We start from the raw sequence: 18557 nt of genomic DNA, 5'->3' as shown, positions 1-18557 counted from the left end.
TAATGTATGTTCAAGGAGTGGTTGGGTCAAATTTGGCCCCAGATGTAGGTTATGAATAAATGAACTTTTTACAAAAATTGAATATGTACAGAGATGTTTTTGTGCACGTTTGTTTAAACAACCATTCCCTTATGCATAAGCCATTCAAACATAGTCTCTTTGTTCTAAGGCATGAGAACAGAAAACGGAACGGCAGGGAGTGACAGTTAGCTCCTGCACCAACTGTGACTGTCATCTCGATACTCGGTTGCCTTGGCTTAGAGCAATGCTCTGGGGGAGACGATGGGCTGCCATAGGACTGCTCTGATCTTGAGCAAGTCCTGACACCACCTGGTGCCTCAGTTTCTCTATTGGTAAAGTTGGGGTAATACTGCTCTGCTCCTCCTGTCTAAAGTGCTTTGAGATCCATGGTGGACCATACTGTATGTCAGCTAGATGGTGGTGTTAATTCAGCCACAAGTATGATGGTCTTGGTGCAATCAGAAGATAGAATCTGCGGCCTGTTTCTATGCAAGTGTGGGTCACATCTGATCATAAACTCTGTGAATTGTTCAAGTAGAGTGAGATGCAAAAACAGTGTAAATACCCAGGAGTCTACTAGACTTTTATAATTCTTTTCATTTTGATCATCAAATGTATTTGTAACTGTAAATAGTAGCCCATTATTTTTTCCGTTACTTTTAACTTGATGCTTATAAAACATTACATTTATACTGCAGCACTATTTCGGATACCGGAGGTATTCCGCATCTTTTGAGTGCACCACTTATTTCAAAATATAACCAACTCGCTATTCTGATGACCCCGTAAACCTCATTTCTCGGGATGTTTCAGAATAGCAATTTATTTTGGTGTAAGTGCTGTGTAGACAGCGCCACATTTCAAAATATGCTATTTCAACATTGACTCGAAATAAGCTACGCAATTTGCGTACCTCAAATTGCATAGCTTATTTCAAGCTACAGGTGCAGTGTAGATGCACTCTACAAGTCCTTTTCAATGCAGCTAAGAGGTTTTGCTCCTTTCTGTCATCTGGCTCTAATGCCATTTATAGCTCTAATGATTGCTGCTGGACTTTTTTCCTTCCCCACTGCTGAGTGAGCATTGAATATTCTGTGAGTCGACATGACAATCTCATCAATAGACAGTCAATTAATGTGAGCAAGCCAATTTCCTAACAATTTTTTCCAATTTATAAATCATACCATTGCCTAATTTTCTTTCTACTGCATCTGTATGATGCTGTAATGGCATTTTACTGTATAAATAATTGCAGCTAGCACACTTAATGTCTGTCTAGCATTATTCCTTACCTGACATGGTTCCTCTTTATTGTTCAGCTGCACAGAATGTAATTCTCCAGAGCAGCAATGGAAAATCACTTCCCCCTATAAATTCCCCAGCCTCTCCTTATACAGTTTTAATTTTGCATCAGTGTGCAGTCCAGATCCAAATTTTCCTGGTGGCCAAATCCCCCTCCATTCTGTACAGCTGACTCAAAAGGAGGGTGAGTTAATTTAGGTTTGGGGGGAGTTTATTCTGTCTACACCTCTAGTAGGCTGCTTCCTTGACACATGGATGCCCCCTGTGGATGAAAAGCGCATGGTCTCAGAAGAAGATGTTGTCAGACCGATTCGTGTGTCAGAAGCTTGTATTGTCTTGCCAAAAACACTCTTGATCTCTTTTCTCCCTGTTGCCATGAGAGCTGGCTGCCACCTCTACTTCTCCATTTGCAAAGAGGAACAGAGACATTCTGCCAATGAAACGTCTCTGCCTGTGAGCCATATCGTAGACCTTGCCCGCCTACTTCACTGTGAAAGGGGAAAGGGAGGAAAGACGGACTGACCCACGGAGTCAGCAGCAACTGACCTTATGTTTTAATAGGGAAACAGTCTCAGAATTTCCCTCAGCAGGCCCTCTGCCTCACATGGCATGATCCAATGCAACGGGACGCAACCCAGCCACCCGCGGGAAGCCTGGGATAGTGGGTGAATAGCATTGTGTCTGGGATTAGCCACTCTGTTTCCATTGGCTCTCCTATCTTCCTGCCAACTCGCTTCCTGCTTCCCTACCATTCCTGGGGGGTCTCTATGGTTTGAACTCTGACAGGCAAGACAATTAGGACTCAGTCTCTAGAGTTAACCACTGTGAAAAGACTGTAGGTAACTGAATGGGTGGAATATGCACCAAAGGATATTACCCCTCCCATTCATCACAACCCCATTCCAGTTCAAATGTGGCAGGATGTTATTGTGGCCCCAAGGTGGTGGGAATCTTTTGATCTTGCCAGATTTCTCCCATTTTGGTGTCATGGAATTTGAACCTAGTGCTGACAATGCTCTCTGATCTGCATCCAATCTACACCGTTCCCAGGTCGGGGGCCCCTCCTTTCGCACCTACGTACCCCTAATTCACAGGGCTAGTCTCCAGCGCATCTTAATGTTTCAAAACACAGTTTTGGCAACATTCAAGCAGTACGAGGCCTTGTGCTGGGGGAGCAGTATTCTGCCATCAAGGTATTGTTGGCCAGCTCGTGTTTCATAGAACACTAAACTGGAAGGGACCTCGAGAGGTTATCCCGTCCAGTCCCCTGCCCTCACGGCAGGACTAAGCACCGCAAATAGAATTATATGATAACTGTTCTGGTGCTAATACTAAGCAAGCAGTATATGCCTTCTGCATTATGGGCTGTCTTCTAAACCCAATGCCACATCCTCCACTTCCTGCGGCTAAAGCTGGCCTATCACCAGTTGTCAGTAGCTGAATTTGGTGACTGTCACATCATTGTGGTTCCCTGTGCCACTGTTGGTCCATAGTTTCTTGTTGGAGAAGTTATTCTTGTCTGCTTACCAATGGCAGTTGGTGGAAGAAGATGGGGATTCAAAAGCATCCTCCTCCTCCTGAGAGCTTTTCAGTGGCCTACATGAACTGATTTGGTGAGTCTTGGGCCATGCAATAAATCGCCCACCGCAATGAGTACTAACTAGCCCCTTTTGCTGGCCATTTCAACAGAAAACAAGGATGAAAAGGGCCATGAAAATGGAGCTTCCCTCTTGCCCTTTGGTGGGTATCTTCCCTGGGTCAGGGCTGAACCCCAATGATATGGGGTGGTGTAATGGAAACTTGCCCTTCCAGGCCCAATGGTATCTGTCCGGGTGATGCTTAAAGCAAGTCAGACTCTAGAGCTCGTGCTAAAAATTCTTACTGGGGGAGTTCTACTGGTTTATAATGGTTACACTGGTGATCCATACATGATCCATACGTGAGCTGTGCTGGTGGCACTGGCTATTATCCACGATGGGCAGGGATGTTATTTTTGTGCTTTGTGCTAGTTGCTCTTCACATTCTTGTTTGGGCTCGCTGATTATGTTTTTACACTTGGCCAGAAGTTAGAGTCTTTTCTATTTTCTTTGGTAGGCTTTGACTTCCAATTTTTAAAGGATGCCTTCTTATCTATAACTGCTTCTTTTACTCTGTTGTTTAGCCAGGGGTGGCATTTTCATCCTCTTACTTTTTTAATGAAAATGATTGTTTAGCCCTATATAGTTTGAGCCTGTATTATGGTGTTTTTAAAAAGTTTCCATGCAGTTTGCAGGCATTTCATTCTTGTGACTGTTCCTTTTAATGTCCATGTTTCTAGCCTCCTCATTTTTGTGTAGCTCCCTTTTTAAAAAATTCAAGACTGCTGTGGTGGATTTCTTTGGTATCTTCACGTCCCCCACCCCAGGCACATTAAATTTATACATCATGGTCAATATTACCGAGTCGTTCAGTTATATTCACCTGTGGGCCACTTGGGACTAAATCAAGAATTCTCTCTCTCCTTGTGGGTCCAAGAAGGAGCCATTACTGATGTCTAGAAATGTTATCTCTGTAGCACATCCCGCAGTGGCATGCTCAGTCGTAGAAATATGGGGGTGGTTGAAATCCCCCATATTGACTCCTTTACTGTAGGCGCATCATGTTCCGAAGCGATGACAATTGTGCAAGCCTGTGTAGACAGGGTTTTCTGTCTTTGTGACCTCTCTCGTCTCTCTAAGCATTTCACAATCACAGTCACAATCTTGGTCAGCGACGAGGAGTCCTGTGACCCCTTATAGACTAACGGATTTATTGGAGCATAAGCTTTCGTGGGCAAAGACCCACTTCGTCAGATGCATGAGTCTTTGCCCACAAAAGCTTATGCTCCAATAAATCTGTTAGTCTATAAGGTGCCACTGGATTCTGCGTCGCTTTTGCTGATTCAGACTAACACGGCCACCCCTCTAATCTTGGTCAGATGGTCGGTTCCTGCTGCGACATTCTTATTACTCAGACATGGAATTTCTATCCCTAGAGATTCTATGGTACAGGCTGATCCCTTTAAGACCCTATTCGACTTCCTTCTGCAGTACCACTCCCTATCCTCCCAGCATGATCTGTTCGGTCATTCCTACTCTGCTTATTTTTGCATGGGTTGTGACGGTGACAGAGGGTACCTGCATGGGGGCTGCACTGGTGGGGAAGGTGACGCCAGGGACCCGAACGGGGCTGCTCTGCTTGTGAGCTGACCATGTGTGTTGGCCTTTTCGGGGGTAAACCAAACACTCCAGGCAAAAAATCCGGCCGGAATCCTGCTGCTGCTCTCCCATCCCATCCCTAGAGAAACCGCCCCAGGCTAACTCGCATCAGAGCTGGTGCCAGCTCTATGCAAAGCAGCCGCAAACTTGCTGGTTGCCAGATGAACCAGGGGGAGGGGTTGGAGCGCCGCCTGATGTGTTATTAGTAGCTCACCATGCTTATTCCTTCCACCCGAGCACACCTCAAAGAGGGAACTGGGGGGAGCAGGCTTAGGGTGGGAGAAGACCATCTCAAAGCATGACGTTCCCTCGTTTCAGTACCGGCGCTTTCCCTGAGTGCCCCACACCTCCATGATTAAAGTGGAGTGGACTCCCTCTGGCAGGTTTAGACTGTGTCTAGGAATGATGGGTTCCAGCACTGGAGCAGAGTTTCAGGCTTGGGAGGGTTAGGTTCCTTCTGAATCTGGCAGAACACCAAGAGCTGAGCTGAGAGAAACCAGGGGAGATCCTCGGAAGGTCCCGGAGTAGCCATGCTTTGCAGCCGTAGGGAATCTGACTCCGCAAGCTTTCTTTCCAGTTGGCTGGTGCTGGGCAAACCTAGATTTCAAACAAGACTCCTTTACTGTAGGCGCATCATGTTCCGAAGCGATGACAATCGTGCAAGCCTGTGTAGACAGGAACCAGACAGACACGTGGGTTTTTAGTATTAGACCTTGGGAAATCATTTTGGCCTTGGAAAGGGTTCAGAAAAGGGCAACTAAAATGATTAGGGGTTTGGAACGGGTCCCATATGAGGAGAGGTTAAAGAGACTGGGACTTTTCAGTTTAGAAAAGAGGAGACTGAGGGGGGATAGGATAGAGGTCTATAAAATCATGAGTGGTGTGGAGAAGGCAGATAAAGACAAGTTATTTAATAGTACCCTAAATAGAAGAACTAGAGGACACCAAATGAAATGAATGGGTAGCAAGTTTAAAACTAATAAAAGAAAGTTCTTCTTCACACAGCGTGTAGTCAACCTGTGGAACTCCTTGCCAGAGGAGGCTGTGAAGGCTAGGACTATAATAGAGTTTAAAGAGCAGCTAGATAATTTCATGGAGGTTAGGTCCATAAAAGGCTATTAGTCAGGGGATAAAACGGTGTCCTTGGCCTCTGTTTGTCAGAGGCTGGAGAGGGATGGCGGGAGACAAATCGCTTGATCATTGTCTTTGGTCCACCCTCTCTGAGACACCTGGTGCTGGCCACTGTCGGCAGACAGGCTACTGGGCTAGATGGACCTTTGGTCTGACCCAGTACGGCCTTGTGTTCTTATGTTATTGGCTCAAATCAATAGAAGGAAAGTTTCTTTGCCTAACCTCAAACTTTTCTTCAAAGGAGCCACAAGGCATTAGACACCCAATGCCTCTGACTTTCCAGTGGGTGCCGAATCCCCCTAGTCTCCTTTTGAAAATCCCAGCCCAGATGTTTTGGAAAACCTAAGCACTTCCCAGCTAGTGTCTGTTACAGTAAAATAACTGAGTCCGAGAGCTTGTAAAGTCCTTGAGGGAGCACAACAGAAAGGGGAGGGCCATGATGCAGCTGTCTGCGTTTGCGGGGAGATGAGCAGGAGAAGGTGTGAATCTGAGAAGGGCAGCAGCTATGGCTTAGAAAGGAGCCTTTACTGGAAAATTAGGATCCAGGCACTGAACCCTCTAAAGTTTGGGGTCCTGATCTGGGAAGTTTGGCTCAAGCCGTTGCAGAGGGTGGCTGAAAATTCAGGTCCAGGTTTGGATTCCAACTTCCAGTGAACTCGGGAATTCAGGGTTGAGGAGATGATGTGGGTTCCGGCATCCAAGGGAAACGCTTGAGGGTTTATGCTGTGTCTTCGGATTGGATCTTGTCTGATTCCCCTTGCATTTGCCTAGTGGCCTTTGAATCAGTCGCCTTTTTAATACAACCCCCTTCCAGTCCCTCAGATTTCCCATAATTATTCAGCACCACAAATCTTCCCAAGAATCACAGGTGAGTGGTCTCATCACCCTCATCACCTGTGTGCCCGCTTCTCCCACAGCTTCTCTGCCCTTGCTTCTAGCTGTCTGATAGCTAGAGGAACACCTTCCCTCGGTAACCTTTAAGGGTGCTGCCTTCTCCAGGCCCGCCTCTGTGGGGCTCCCCTTGAGAGCTAGTTCTATTTATTCCAGTAAAGATTTAGGTACCTTCGGGAGCCATCGAGTTGTGCAATCTCCCCCTTGGTAACCACACGATAGTCACCTTGCCTCCGTCCTGCCATCCTGTCCCCTTGCCTTTGTTGCTCACACTTACTGTATCTTGTCCTGCATTAAATTGTATGTGTGGGGAAAAAGCAGGTCTTCGTGTATGTTTGGACCGGTCTGGGCGCAGCAAGGCCTGATGGGGAGGGCGGGGGAGTTTCCACCTTATCGCCTCCCCAAGATTCATTCTTATTCTTCTCGTTGTAGGAAATGAACGAAATGGGCTGGACTTTAACAGACAGGTAAGAGCTACCAAACATTCCTCTCCTTTGGCAAGGCAGGTCAGTGCATCGGCTGATCTCCTTGGATTCCCAGGAACTGTCCCTCATGGCTCAGGATGCCTGATGCTACATCTCTCCGTTGGCCTTTCTAGCCCATAGACACTTTGTTGATTTAAAGTTTGATTTAAATCCACATGCTCTTTGTTTTAACCACACGAAAGGGATTTTTGTTCCGCTGGGGAGAAGGCAGCCTCAGTTCCAGGGTGCTATTGATGTTCTATTGTGTGTGATATAGCTGCCATTCACCCAGGGCGTACGTGTCTAGGGCACAGGGCCGATGCACCTGAGTTTAAGGAACAGGCCTGGAGAGAGTGGTTTGGGTTCTGGCAGTACCTTGGTCAACACCATTATTTTCCTGCTGAAAAGTCTCAGGTTTCCCTTTGCAAGATAATAGTGGGCAGGAACATCAGATAAATGTAGATCCTTAAGAAGATCTGCAGGGCAGGCTATTTCCAGACATAAGTGAATCCTTCTGGACCAGGTCGGTGGATTCTCTCCTGCTGCTGTTTTGCAGTCAATGGGTCTGGTTGTGGTATCTGCAGCCACGGCAGCTGAGACACCCTCTGCACCTCTGATTACCCAGAGAGACAGTGATGAGAAGCCCCCCAGAATCTTGAGTCCCAGATCAAACCTCTAAGGAGACGCAGGTCAAGTCAGCACGTCTCACGCTGTCATTCCCAGCTCCTCAGGGAGACGACAGAAAGTGGTACAGGGCTTGCTCCAGAGCTCACTGAACCCAGTGGGAAGACCTCTACCAAGTTTAGTGGACTCTGGATCAGGTCCTCCTTAGTCAACTGTGGGAGGAGGAAGATATGTAGGTTAGCTCTGGCCTCTAGCCATTGTGTTGGGGAGGAGAAAGCCATTATACGCGGTGACTGTCTCAGAGCTGTCATTAGGAATCTGAGCAGGTGTTGCATTCATGACCCACTTGCCTCTGAGTTTCATGTTCTTCAGCTTTTAGGACTGTGTAGTCACTTGCAAAGTCATCTCCCTGGTGCTGGGTGAGCTGTTCTGGTGTCTTCCCCGTTCCCACTGCGTTCTCTCTGCCGCGGGGTTTGCCCCGGGCCATTTTATCTGTTTGTTTGCTTTGTCTTTTCTGAGTTTGGATGGATCAATCCTCCCTAACAAAGATGTCATAACACGTTCCGTTGTCTTCCATCGGAAAACCACGCAACAAACAAAAAGCCTTGTGACTCTGACTCCGTGGACGCCAGAACTGACAGCAGGGAACATCCGTGAGCTAAAGAGATCAGCTGAATTGCTCATAACTAGTCATAAGTGCAAGTTCCCTGGAGATAGAAATAGGCAGTGAAAGTGCAACATTGTTCTGGATTGTGAACCTTCTCCATGGCAAGACTACAAAAATGGCAGATCCTGGTTGGGTGTTCCAAGGCTAAGTTGCAAGGGCATGGCTCATTATCTTTAGGGCCCCGATCCCGCAAGCTGTTTGGCAGACCATGGTGCCTTCCTGGAGCCCATCTTACAGTGTCTGGACCACAGCTCGTGAAGTAAAAATGTCCTGCTCATGCTTAGTGATCAGCCGATGAGTTTTCCTTACGAGACCCATTGTGTAGTACGTTCGTCCGCTGTTGTCACCAGGACTGTGCAAACTTTTGAAACGTTTTGTTGTGACTGTTTTCACGAAGCTATTTGCTGTTTTATTTTCTGGTGGCTTGATGCTGATTAGATTTTGCTTTCCATGAAGTTCAAAAGAATTCTTGTCCTTTTATCCCTCATTGGGAACATATGGAAAAATGAGGTTTTGGAAGCCACTTCTCAACAAGAGAGACTCTACTTCTCCCGAAAAGGGCCCGTGTTCGAGATGAAAATATATACATGCAGGGGCAATGTTTTGGCACGTTTAAAGTCTGTAACAAGAGGTGGGACAAAACTCAGCTTTTTTGCTTTTAGTTGCACATCCGATATCTCATGGTGTTAGCAACATCAATGCAAGAGGTCTTGATTGAAATCGGGACTTCATTTTGCTGAGTATATATACACCCAGCAAAAGCCAGTCTCTGAACCAAAGTCCTTTCAATGTAAGCAACAGATGAAATGTCCTGGGCTTAATCATGTCTGCTAACATGGTAGAGTCCAGAGTGGTAACAGGCCGCTACATATCTAGACTGCCTCCCTCTGTCGGCAGAGGGATGCAGATTAGGCAGGTTGACATTGCAAATGAGGCAGGGATTTAAATATCCCGCGCCTAATTTGCATAAAAATGGCCGCCACGTTTTGCTGACTCAGCACTTTGTTGGCAGAAAGCGGCAGTCTAGAGGGGTATCTGTCGAGAAAGAAAGCCTTTTTTGACAGATCCCTTATGCCTCCTGCAAGGAGATTTACAGGATCTGTCGAAAAAGGCTTTCTTTCTCAACAGATCCCCCTCTAGACTGCCACTTTTTGCAGACAAAGTGCTGTTGGCAAAACGCGGTGGCCATTTTTATGCAAATTAGGCATGGAATATGTAAATCCCTGCCTCATTTGCAATGTCAACCTGCATAATCTGCATCCCTCTGCCGACAGAGGGATGCAGTCTAGACATACCCTATGGCTATGTCTACATTGGCACCCTTTTCCGAAAAAGGGACGCTAATGAGACAAGTTGGAATTGCAAATGCTGCGGGGGATTTAAATATCCCCCGCGGCATTTGCATGAACATGGCTGCTGCTTTTTTTCGGCTCGGGGCTTTGCCGGAGAAAAGTGCCAGTCTAGACGGGATCTTTCGGAAAATAAAGCTTTTTCTGGAAGATCCCTTATTCCAAGCCAGAAAAAAGCAGCAGCCATGTTCATGCAAATGCCGCGGGGGATATTTAAATCCCCCGCGGCATTTGCAATTCTGACTTGTCTCATTAGCATCCATTTTCCGGAAAAGGGTGCCAATGTAGACACAGCCTATGTGTGTATGTGCGTGACTAACAGCTGTGGGCAACCCAGGCTAACCAAGCATGGTTCTTTGTCTGCTTCACATCATGGGCAGAGTTTGGAAGTTCTTTAGGGCTATGTCTACACTGCAGGAGGGTTTTCAGAAAAAGATATGCAATTTGCTTACCTTTTTCATTTGTTTTCTCAGAAGAGGCTCTTCCGACATTTGGCCTGTTTTCACGGGGACAAATGTGAGGAAAACCTTCTCTTTCACAAGATCCCTTATTCTTCATACAATGAGGAATACAGGGATGCTGAAAGAATGCACCCGCTTTTTCAGAAACTGTTCCGAAAAAGCAGACACATTCCCTGGACGTGGCAGAGGTTTTCCAGGATACCGGCTGCAGTTGAGACATAGCCTAGCTCGGTAGATAAGGCTTATCCTTTCAAATCTGAGTTCAGTCTCAGTGATGACCCAGCCAATAATGCTCTTACATGCAGGTGAGATCCGTACCTCTCTGATACAGACGAACACAATGAAAGCAAGGGCAATTGTGGTTACATCTGTAAGCTCTGTGATTCTCTCTGTTCCAGTTCCATCCATAGTTTACTCCCATTTGGAGCAGGAGGGCCGAGGGAAGGGGGTAACATTTTTGTCCAGTCCCACCTAGACGTTGAGGGACTAATTCAGCAGTCACTGATGTCAGTGGAAATCTTTCCATTGACTTCAGTGGGTGTTGGGTCAGCCCCTAGAGTGGCGTCTCCGCTGCTAGTCCACAGTTCGGGGTTTCAAACTGGAGCTGAAGCTATCGGGAGCTTAAACACATCTCGGGGCTTACTGGAACAGCTTCCGTGTCCTCATCTTCATCTGGAGCTCTGGGTGCACATCATCTGAAGCTTCTTCTCCATGGGCAGCTCATGAAGCCCTCCCCTTGCGGCAAGCTAGCGTCTAGCCCCGCCCCTTCAGCCCCCGCCCCACTGCCAGAACCCCAAGCCCTCTCACAGCTGGAGGAAGCCGGACTGAGCTGCCCTGAGCACCCACCTGCCTGCCCTAGCTGCTCCGGGCCACCAGTCATCCCAAGCTGCCCACTGCCCGGGTCACTGTTGGCCAGCCCCAAGCTGGGTCCACTCCAGCTTTGGGGGAGAGGCAGGGCCTTGGGGCAGAGCCTGGGTGGAGCCCTGGGTTTGGGGAGGTTTAGCCACCCATCTTCTCCTCTCGTGGGCAACCTTAATCCTGGCATCTCCTCGCTTTAGAGAGAGAGAGAGAGAGAGAGAGAGAGAAAGAGAGAGAGTGTGTGTGTGTGTGTGTGTGTGTGTGTAAAGAGAGACTGGCAGCCCCTGCTCTACCTGTCTAGCTTGGCTTTTTGGCTAAAGAGACTAATGCGGGTTGCTTCCTGTTTACACCAAGGGAAACCGGCAGCAATAGACTTTCTCCCCTGGGGTGTGGGATGTTTCCCAAACTGTTTCAGTGTGTGATTCATCAAACATGGCTTCTTCCTCAAACTAAACAGGATTGGCCGTAATTTCCTTGGTGACACTTGGCACGCAGCACAAAGTCAGACCGATACACCCGCCAAGCATCCGCTCCGCACCCTAGGGAAACTTGGGGGAGATGTTCCACACACATGTTGTGGTGGGAGACTCCTGGTAGCGCGGTGATGCACAGTCCTACAGGGTCTTAATGTGCAGGCAATACTCAGTCTTTAAAGAAATGCTGGAGTAGTAATTTTGTGATGAAGTATTTGTGGTGGGGAGGTTCCTAAAGTCACTTCTGGGGACTAAACGGTTTTCTGGGACCTGGGCTCTGGGGTGTAGGCTGAGAGTTCTGGAAGAGGGTATGACCTGCATGCCACTTTGGCCCTCCTCCGCTCGAGGGCGGGCATGTGTGGTGTAAATGATATAGGTTGAATCTCTCTAGTCTGGCGCACTCTGGTCTGGCAACATCTGTGGTCCAGCGTGAGTTTAGTTACCAAGATGTCCTTACTTAGCATGGGCACGGCCCAGGTTCCTACAGTCCCATACAGCTTATTTACAGCCCCCAGTCCTGGCGCTCAGTGCTCTGTGCTGCTCTTTAGCTCTAATCTACCCCTAAATGTCATCTAAGAGGCCAGTAAGCAGTGGAAGTGCTGGAAATGCTGCTAGACAATATTGACCTACCATGGTTTGACAAATTCTCTGGTTCGGCACCGGTCAGGTCCCGAGGGTGCCGGATTAGAGAGGTTCAGCCAGTGTATAGTGTTAGGCTATATACATTTGTAATACACAGTAGATATAGTGGTACACTACGAATGTACCAGCCTCCGCATGAAAGGTTTCTCATACGCTGGCAAGCTGATCTGCAGGTATCGCCTTGGCAGAGGGTGACAAACACACAGGTCTCTGAACAAAGAGGAGATTCAATTTCCCCTTTCTCCTATTAGTGGGAGCCAAAGGCAGGAGCGATTTGAGGCCGGCTGCGGCAGCTGGCGCCCTAGGTAGAAGGCGCGATTGGCACCCCCGCCTGCATGGCCATCAATGGCCATGACGTAATCATGGTGTGCCCCGTGACATCATCGTCGGGTGCCCAGGCCAGCGGCGCCCTAGGCAACTGTCTAGTTTGCCTAGGTTCATGGGCCGTCCCTGGCCAAGGGACTTTCCAAAGCAAGCATAGGGTCTATCAATGGGATGCTGTGTTGTTACTTTTGTGATGAAGCACTCGGGGAGGAGGGCGCTGTTGCACACAGCAAGAGAATTTTCTCTTTGACTTAATCCTTCTGACTCAAGTCAATTCTGGAGACAAAATTGCTTTCTGGGACCTGGGCCGAGAACTGAACTAGGGTTGAAAGGTCAATGGATGCAGCAGGGCAGCGTGGAGATAGCGTCAAAGGGTGTGATGTTGGTTGCCTTTCATCTGAGCAGCCAATCCCTGCAGATCAGATGCTATTTGTTTAGTGCTAAGGATGGGTTTGAAGCTGTACAAATGTAAAAACTATCTTACCCAAAGAGCTTACAGTGCAAGTGACATTTCCAGAACGCACAGGAAATCCAGGGCTGGGAATAACAGAGTTTTGCTATTGGTTTATGTTCTCCTCTGAATATTGACGATACGCTCCTGAGTGTAGGTCGTATGAGACAGGGAAGAGGGGATAGCGTGGAGATGTAGAATTGGAAAGGTAGCATCCACTCACAGCTAGATGTGACCAAAGGGTAATAAGACCTACTAATAATAGTTAGCTCATATCTAGCATTTTCCGTCAGTAGATATCAAAGCATTTTACAAAGAGAGGCCAGTGTCACCAGCCTTACTTTTGCAGATGGGGAAACTGAGGCACAGAAGGAAGGGACTTGCCCATGGTCACCCTGCAGGCCAGTGGCAGGGCAGAGACTAGTCCCCAGGTCTTCTAAATCCTAGTCCCATGCTCTAGTTTGAGGCCATGACGCGGATGGCTTGCGTTTTCCAAAGCACTCAGCGTGCTCTGAGTGGAAGACAGGGTAAAGCATTGTCCCATGACACCAGCCAGTGCCCAGGGCTTTTGATAATCCTCCCCTAATCTCTAAAGCAAAGCTTCTAACGTGTGAAATTCACCATTATGCAGAGAGCTTGTGTGCTACTCAGTCCCACTTAACCCCTCAAACTCAGAGCCCTCTGCAGCCGGGAGAATTTCACCCCTCTTGAAATCCCAGCCTTTCAAATGGCAGCTTGGTCTAGGACAGCTGCTTCGTATTTGGGGGAAGAGTTGCTGGAATAGAGATTTCACATGCCGGCCCTGTCAGGGGACCTTGGATTTTAAGAGGTTTAAATGACTCTCATGTCAGGTGCCTTGCGGGGGGAGGGGAGGAGGTTGTCTCTGACACTGATTTTCCAAAAGGGAATGATTTCAGAGCCAATGTTCTGCAACCTCTGATCTTCCATGTAATTGATATGAGAGACACAAGGTGGGTGAAGTCGTGTCTTATTGGACTAGGTTCTGTGGGGGGAAAACATGAACTTTCACCAACAGAAGTTGGTCCAATAAAAGAGATGTAGAGCCCTGCTCAGATACAAAATTGGTATGGGCCTCTGCATCCGCAAAAATGATCCGCGGATACCCACAGATGCGGGTACCTGTGGCCATAAAACAGATACCTGTGGATGTTCAAGGCTTTATAGAGATGACCTCCCCACCTTGCCTGTCGAATATCCCGGGACCAATCCAATAAGGACAACACTGCAAATAACCTTGTTATGACATGACAGGGTGCGTTAATTCCACCGGAGAGACCTAAAATTCCTAGTGGCCTTTTTTAAAAAAAAATCACTAATAATGCTTTGCCCTCGCATAGTTGCTTCCATCCAAGGACTGGATGGCACTTTGGTAGCTAGTGTAGCCCCGTGACACCCCTGAGAGATAGGAAGTATTATTCCCATTTCACAGATGTGCAAACTGAGCACCCGTGACTGTCTCTGAAACTAGGGATAGTCATGAAAATCAAGCCCGAGGTTATACAGACAGTCTGTGGCAAAGCAGGGAAATGAACTTTGATCCTGTGACTTCCCTAACCAGCGGCATCTCTTCCCTCCCATAAGTCTCTTTGAAGACGGTAAGCATTTTATTATTCAACCCTTCGGATGGAAAACCTCACAGAAGGTTGAATTGTGCTGGGCCGTCCCTTCGGGAGCTGTTCTCATCCTGTTCCATTTCACTTCATTTGCCTCCCCCTCCCCCACCCGACATCATGTGCTCCCCACATGTCAATTTAGTTCCTGCTTTGCTCTCCTCAGCAGGTATCAGCTGAGCTCAGGTTTCATCCTGCCCTCTAGATTTCCATCCCCTCCCTGATCTGCCCTCCTCCCTGGTGTTAATTCGCATCCTGCTTCCCTCATCCCTCCAGGTGTCAGCTCAGATTGCAATTTCTCTTCTCCGGCTTTGCCCTGAAGTGTTGTCCAGGGCCTTAGAGTTGCTTTGCCTCCCTTGGAGCCACACTGGGAAATAACTTCCTTGGCTGGAAACCAGCGGTACTCTCGCCACATCTGTACCAACAGAGAGAACGTGAGCTAAGGACGCCTTTCCCTTTCAGGTTTCTCCCCTATCCAGTCCCTGCGCTTGTGCGTTCAGCATGGACCTGTTATCTGGTTCCCCTACTAAATGTAACAGGTGGAGAAAAAGCCCACAGTAAGACCTGGCTTTGCCTGGGGAAGAAGCACGGGGCAGAGAGGTTCCACATGCCATCGCGTGGCTCATCCTTGCCTAGGAGTGATTCTGGCTGAAGATCAACCTCCACACTGGAACTGAATGCTGATCCGCTTGTGCTGAAGGGGTCCTTGATGGTGAATTCACTAAGGATGTTCACATGCGATGATCTGGCGAATCGTATAGTCGATTCCTTTTGTATCGACTATTGAGTAGTCGATAAGCGCAAGCGAGGGCAGCTCCAGGAGCCGGCTCGAGACGGGATTGAGCAGTCCTGGCTCGTGCCAGTTCCGGAGCCACCCACACTACATTTAAAATGCAGAGGCGGGCGCAGCGATCAGCGCGAGCCGGGACTGCGCGGTGCTGGCTCGCGCTGAGTCCAGCAGCCCCTGTTCATGGCAGACAGCCCTGGCCGCCGCCAACAGGGGTTGCTTGGCGGCAACAGCTCCTCTTTCCGGGGAGCCTAGCTCCCTGCTGGTACCCATGTGGACAGGGGCTGATTGCCTCTGATCGAGGCTTGCCCCGTGCTCCATGCGGCACTTCTACTTTTGAACTGTACAAGAGCCCTGAAGGAGCATAGAAGCAGAAGTGCCCGCAGTGGGAACCAGCGCAAGCATGGACTGCTTCAGTCCCCATTCATGGCATTTCCCCCTGTGCCTCTGCCTCCCCTGCCCCTGCAGAGATGCTGCTAGGGGTAACTGGCTTTACCAGTCCCCCACCAGCACCGGCTCCTGCTCTCCTGCCTAGCTGCCTCTCTCTGCCTGTGGCAGTGTGTGTGTGGGGCGGGGGGGAAGTGACTAGTTGAGTCCGCTAGCCGATAAACATTTGCTAGAACACGCGGACTGAGCCATCGATGGACAGATCTCATCTTCTATGATGCCGTTGGTGAGCGACTAAACCAATCCTTGATCGGCAGAGCTCATTACAGATGTCACATAAAAAGCTGCCAACTGCAGGCGTTGTATGTTCTTTTTGGATCCTGCGCTGTTCCTGCAATGCCTGGATACGCTGACTCTCAAAGCAATGAAGAGCCTGTACAATGGTTTGTCACCAGGACAATCTGTCCTGAACTAGTTTCCAGATCATTGGGAGATATGCCACATGACTTCAGATTGGCCTTTAAGATGTCTTTATAGTGCTTATACTGACCCCCGATAGAGCGCTTTCCATGAGCAAGCTGGCCATAGAAGACCATCTTTGGTATCCGTGTATCATCCATCCTCATAACATGACCAATCCAGTGAAACTGTTCATAAGCATTGCTTCCGTACCCATGACACCACGCAGCTTAAGAACCTCCGTATTAGGAATTTTGTCCCACCAATTCACGTGGGCAGTCTCCTCACACAACGCCTATGGAACTGGTCGAGCTTCAAAACATGGCGATGATATATTGTCCAGGACTCAGAGCCATACGGCAGGACATTCAGGACAACTGCCTGACCAATTGCTATCTTGGTATGGAGTGTAATACCATGGTCATTCCATAGGCGTTTGGTCAATTTTCCAAAGGCAGCGCTGGCTTTGGCTAGTCGAGCAGATACATCATGATCTACATTTATGCTAGAAGACAGTACGCTTCCCAGGTAGCAGAACTTGTCAACAGCCGTACGCAGGGCCAGCCCGAGCCATTCGTGCGCCCCGGGCCCCAGGAGCGCGGCGCCACCCCTGGGAGTGTGGGGCATGCACGGTGCCTCCAGGCCCTGGCCACGTGCATGCATGGCCCTGCCCCCGCCCAGCCCAGAAGCCCCACATGGCACCCCCTACAATGGGGCGCCCCAGGCCGTAGCCCGGTCAGCCTGTGGCTTAGGCCGGCTCTGGCCATAAGGACAGTGATCACTGGAGTGCTGGGCTCTTTCCAGACAGGCTGAGGCAAAACTTCTGTCGTCTTGATGCTCCCTGTGAGTCCAAAGCAGTGAGCAGAAGTAACAAAGTGATCAAAATCTCCTGTGCATCTTTCACTGAGTGAGCCAGCAATGAACAGTCATCTGCAAACAGAAGGTCACGAATAGCATTTGCTAGAACACACTAGTGATCTGAATCAGCCCGTGAAATGTCAGTGGTTTGCTGGGACTCCTCGTGCCCCAAACAAGTTTTCAGACTTGGCTCATCCGTGGCATGGGTGCAGGGTTTTTAGCCTGGCCAAAATTCCCATGAGAACAGCCTTTTCGTGCAGTAGCTATTCCCAACACAGACACTTGAGTCTCTGTCTTCCAGGTGCAAGCAGTCTGTTGATGCTGATGGTTGCTACTCATCGCCTCTGATTTGCTCGCTTGGCCACTATGCCACATGCCCTTTTGCAGTCTGAATCTACTGGATAACGTCGTTCATGTGGGAGAGAGAGAGAATTGTAGAGCTGGTGAAAGGTCTTGAATAGGGAACATCAGGGCTGCCTTGCACTTAAAAATCATTAATCGATAGTGGCTCTCTTCAGAGCAACTAGCACGGGCTTCTTTCAGACAGGACGCTGGCCTAGATGGACCGTTGTTCTGACCCAGCGTGGCTGGCTATAGTGTAGACCAGTGGTCCCCAACCTTTTGAGGCTCCGGGTGCCCAGGGGCAGGGCCACTCAGGCACTGGGCACCCGGGGGCGGGGCCGTACACATGCCTGGGGGCAGGACTGCGCACGCGCCCGGGGGCGGGGCCACCCATATGCCACGTGTCTGGTGCCAGCGCCACCCATGTGCTGCATCCTGGGGCTGGTGCTGCTTCTGTGCCGCATGCCCAGGGGTGGGGACACCCATACCCCGCGTGCCCAGGAGTCAGCAGTGTCCATGCGCTGCACTCCCAGGGGCGGGGGCGGCCCCGATCACTCGGCGGGTACAGAAATGGCCCGGCAGGCGCCATAGTACCCGCGGGCACCACGTTGAGGACTGCTGGTGTAGACATTGCCTATGTCAGCAGAGAGCACTTAGGCACAGCGGTGCAAGTCAGTCCCGTTTGCTGGTGCCATAACTGCTAATTGGATGCAGCCCTGTCCTCGGGGAACCCCGTCACCATCACCAGTGAGAAGGGACCTTGGTCTAGGTGGGCATTCTTTCTCCTTGGTCCTCTGTGGAGACTGCCAAGGGGGGTGGAATTTAAGGCGCTGTGACTTTCTTTTTTTTTTTTTTTTTTTTGGCTCAACAACTTTTATCCCCGTGTTTGTTTTGGTTTTTTTTTTTTTTTTTGCTGCCATGTTCTGTATTTTTTGTGAAACTATCTGGCAACCCTAGGGACATGGATGTATTATCCATGGGTGGACGGAATGAGACCCGACAAACAGCTGGCCCCAAAGTTGGAGGGCCCCAAAGATGGAACCTTCCGATATCCCCTTGTCCAAACCCTTAAACCTGCAGTCAGCGGCCAGTTCCTTCCTATACTCTATCGAAACCTATTCACCAGCACCTACACCTACTCTGCAGCCTTGGGCTACCCCAGGAAATCCTCTCCTATGGCACATTTTCCCAGATACTAC

The 18557-nt window shown here is 49.1% G+C and overlaps 1 protein-coding gene across 5 annotated transcripts in view; it reads left to right on the top strand.

Moving 5' to 3' along the window:
- POU2F3 (POU class 2 homeobox 3) overlaps positions 1-18557 on the top strand; it is an 80486-nt gene that overhangs the window by 27743 nt on the left and 34186 nt on the right. For 4 of the 5 annotated variants that reach the window (XM_075909800.1, XM_075909801.1, XM_006133637.4 and 1 more), the window contains one exon: positions 7014-7048. In XM_075909800.1, coding sequence (XP_075765915.1) covers positions 7014-7048 — 35 coding nt within the window. Of the gene's footprint in view, positions 1-257; positions 354-7013; positions 7049-18557 lie in introns of those variants that run through there. The other variant, XM_025189897.2, reaches the window with a different exon arrangement.

Source organism: Pelodiscus sinensis, chromosome 26, assembly GCF_049634645.1.
Source record: "Pelodiscus sinensis isolate JC-2024 chromosome 26, ASM4963464v1, whole genome shotgun sequence".
NCBI classification, from domain to species: domain Eukaryota; kingdom Metazoa; phylum Chordata; order Testudines; family Trionychidae; genus Pelodiscus; species Pelodiscus sinensis.
This window is presented reverse-complemented; position numbering and strand designations above follow the sequence as displayed.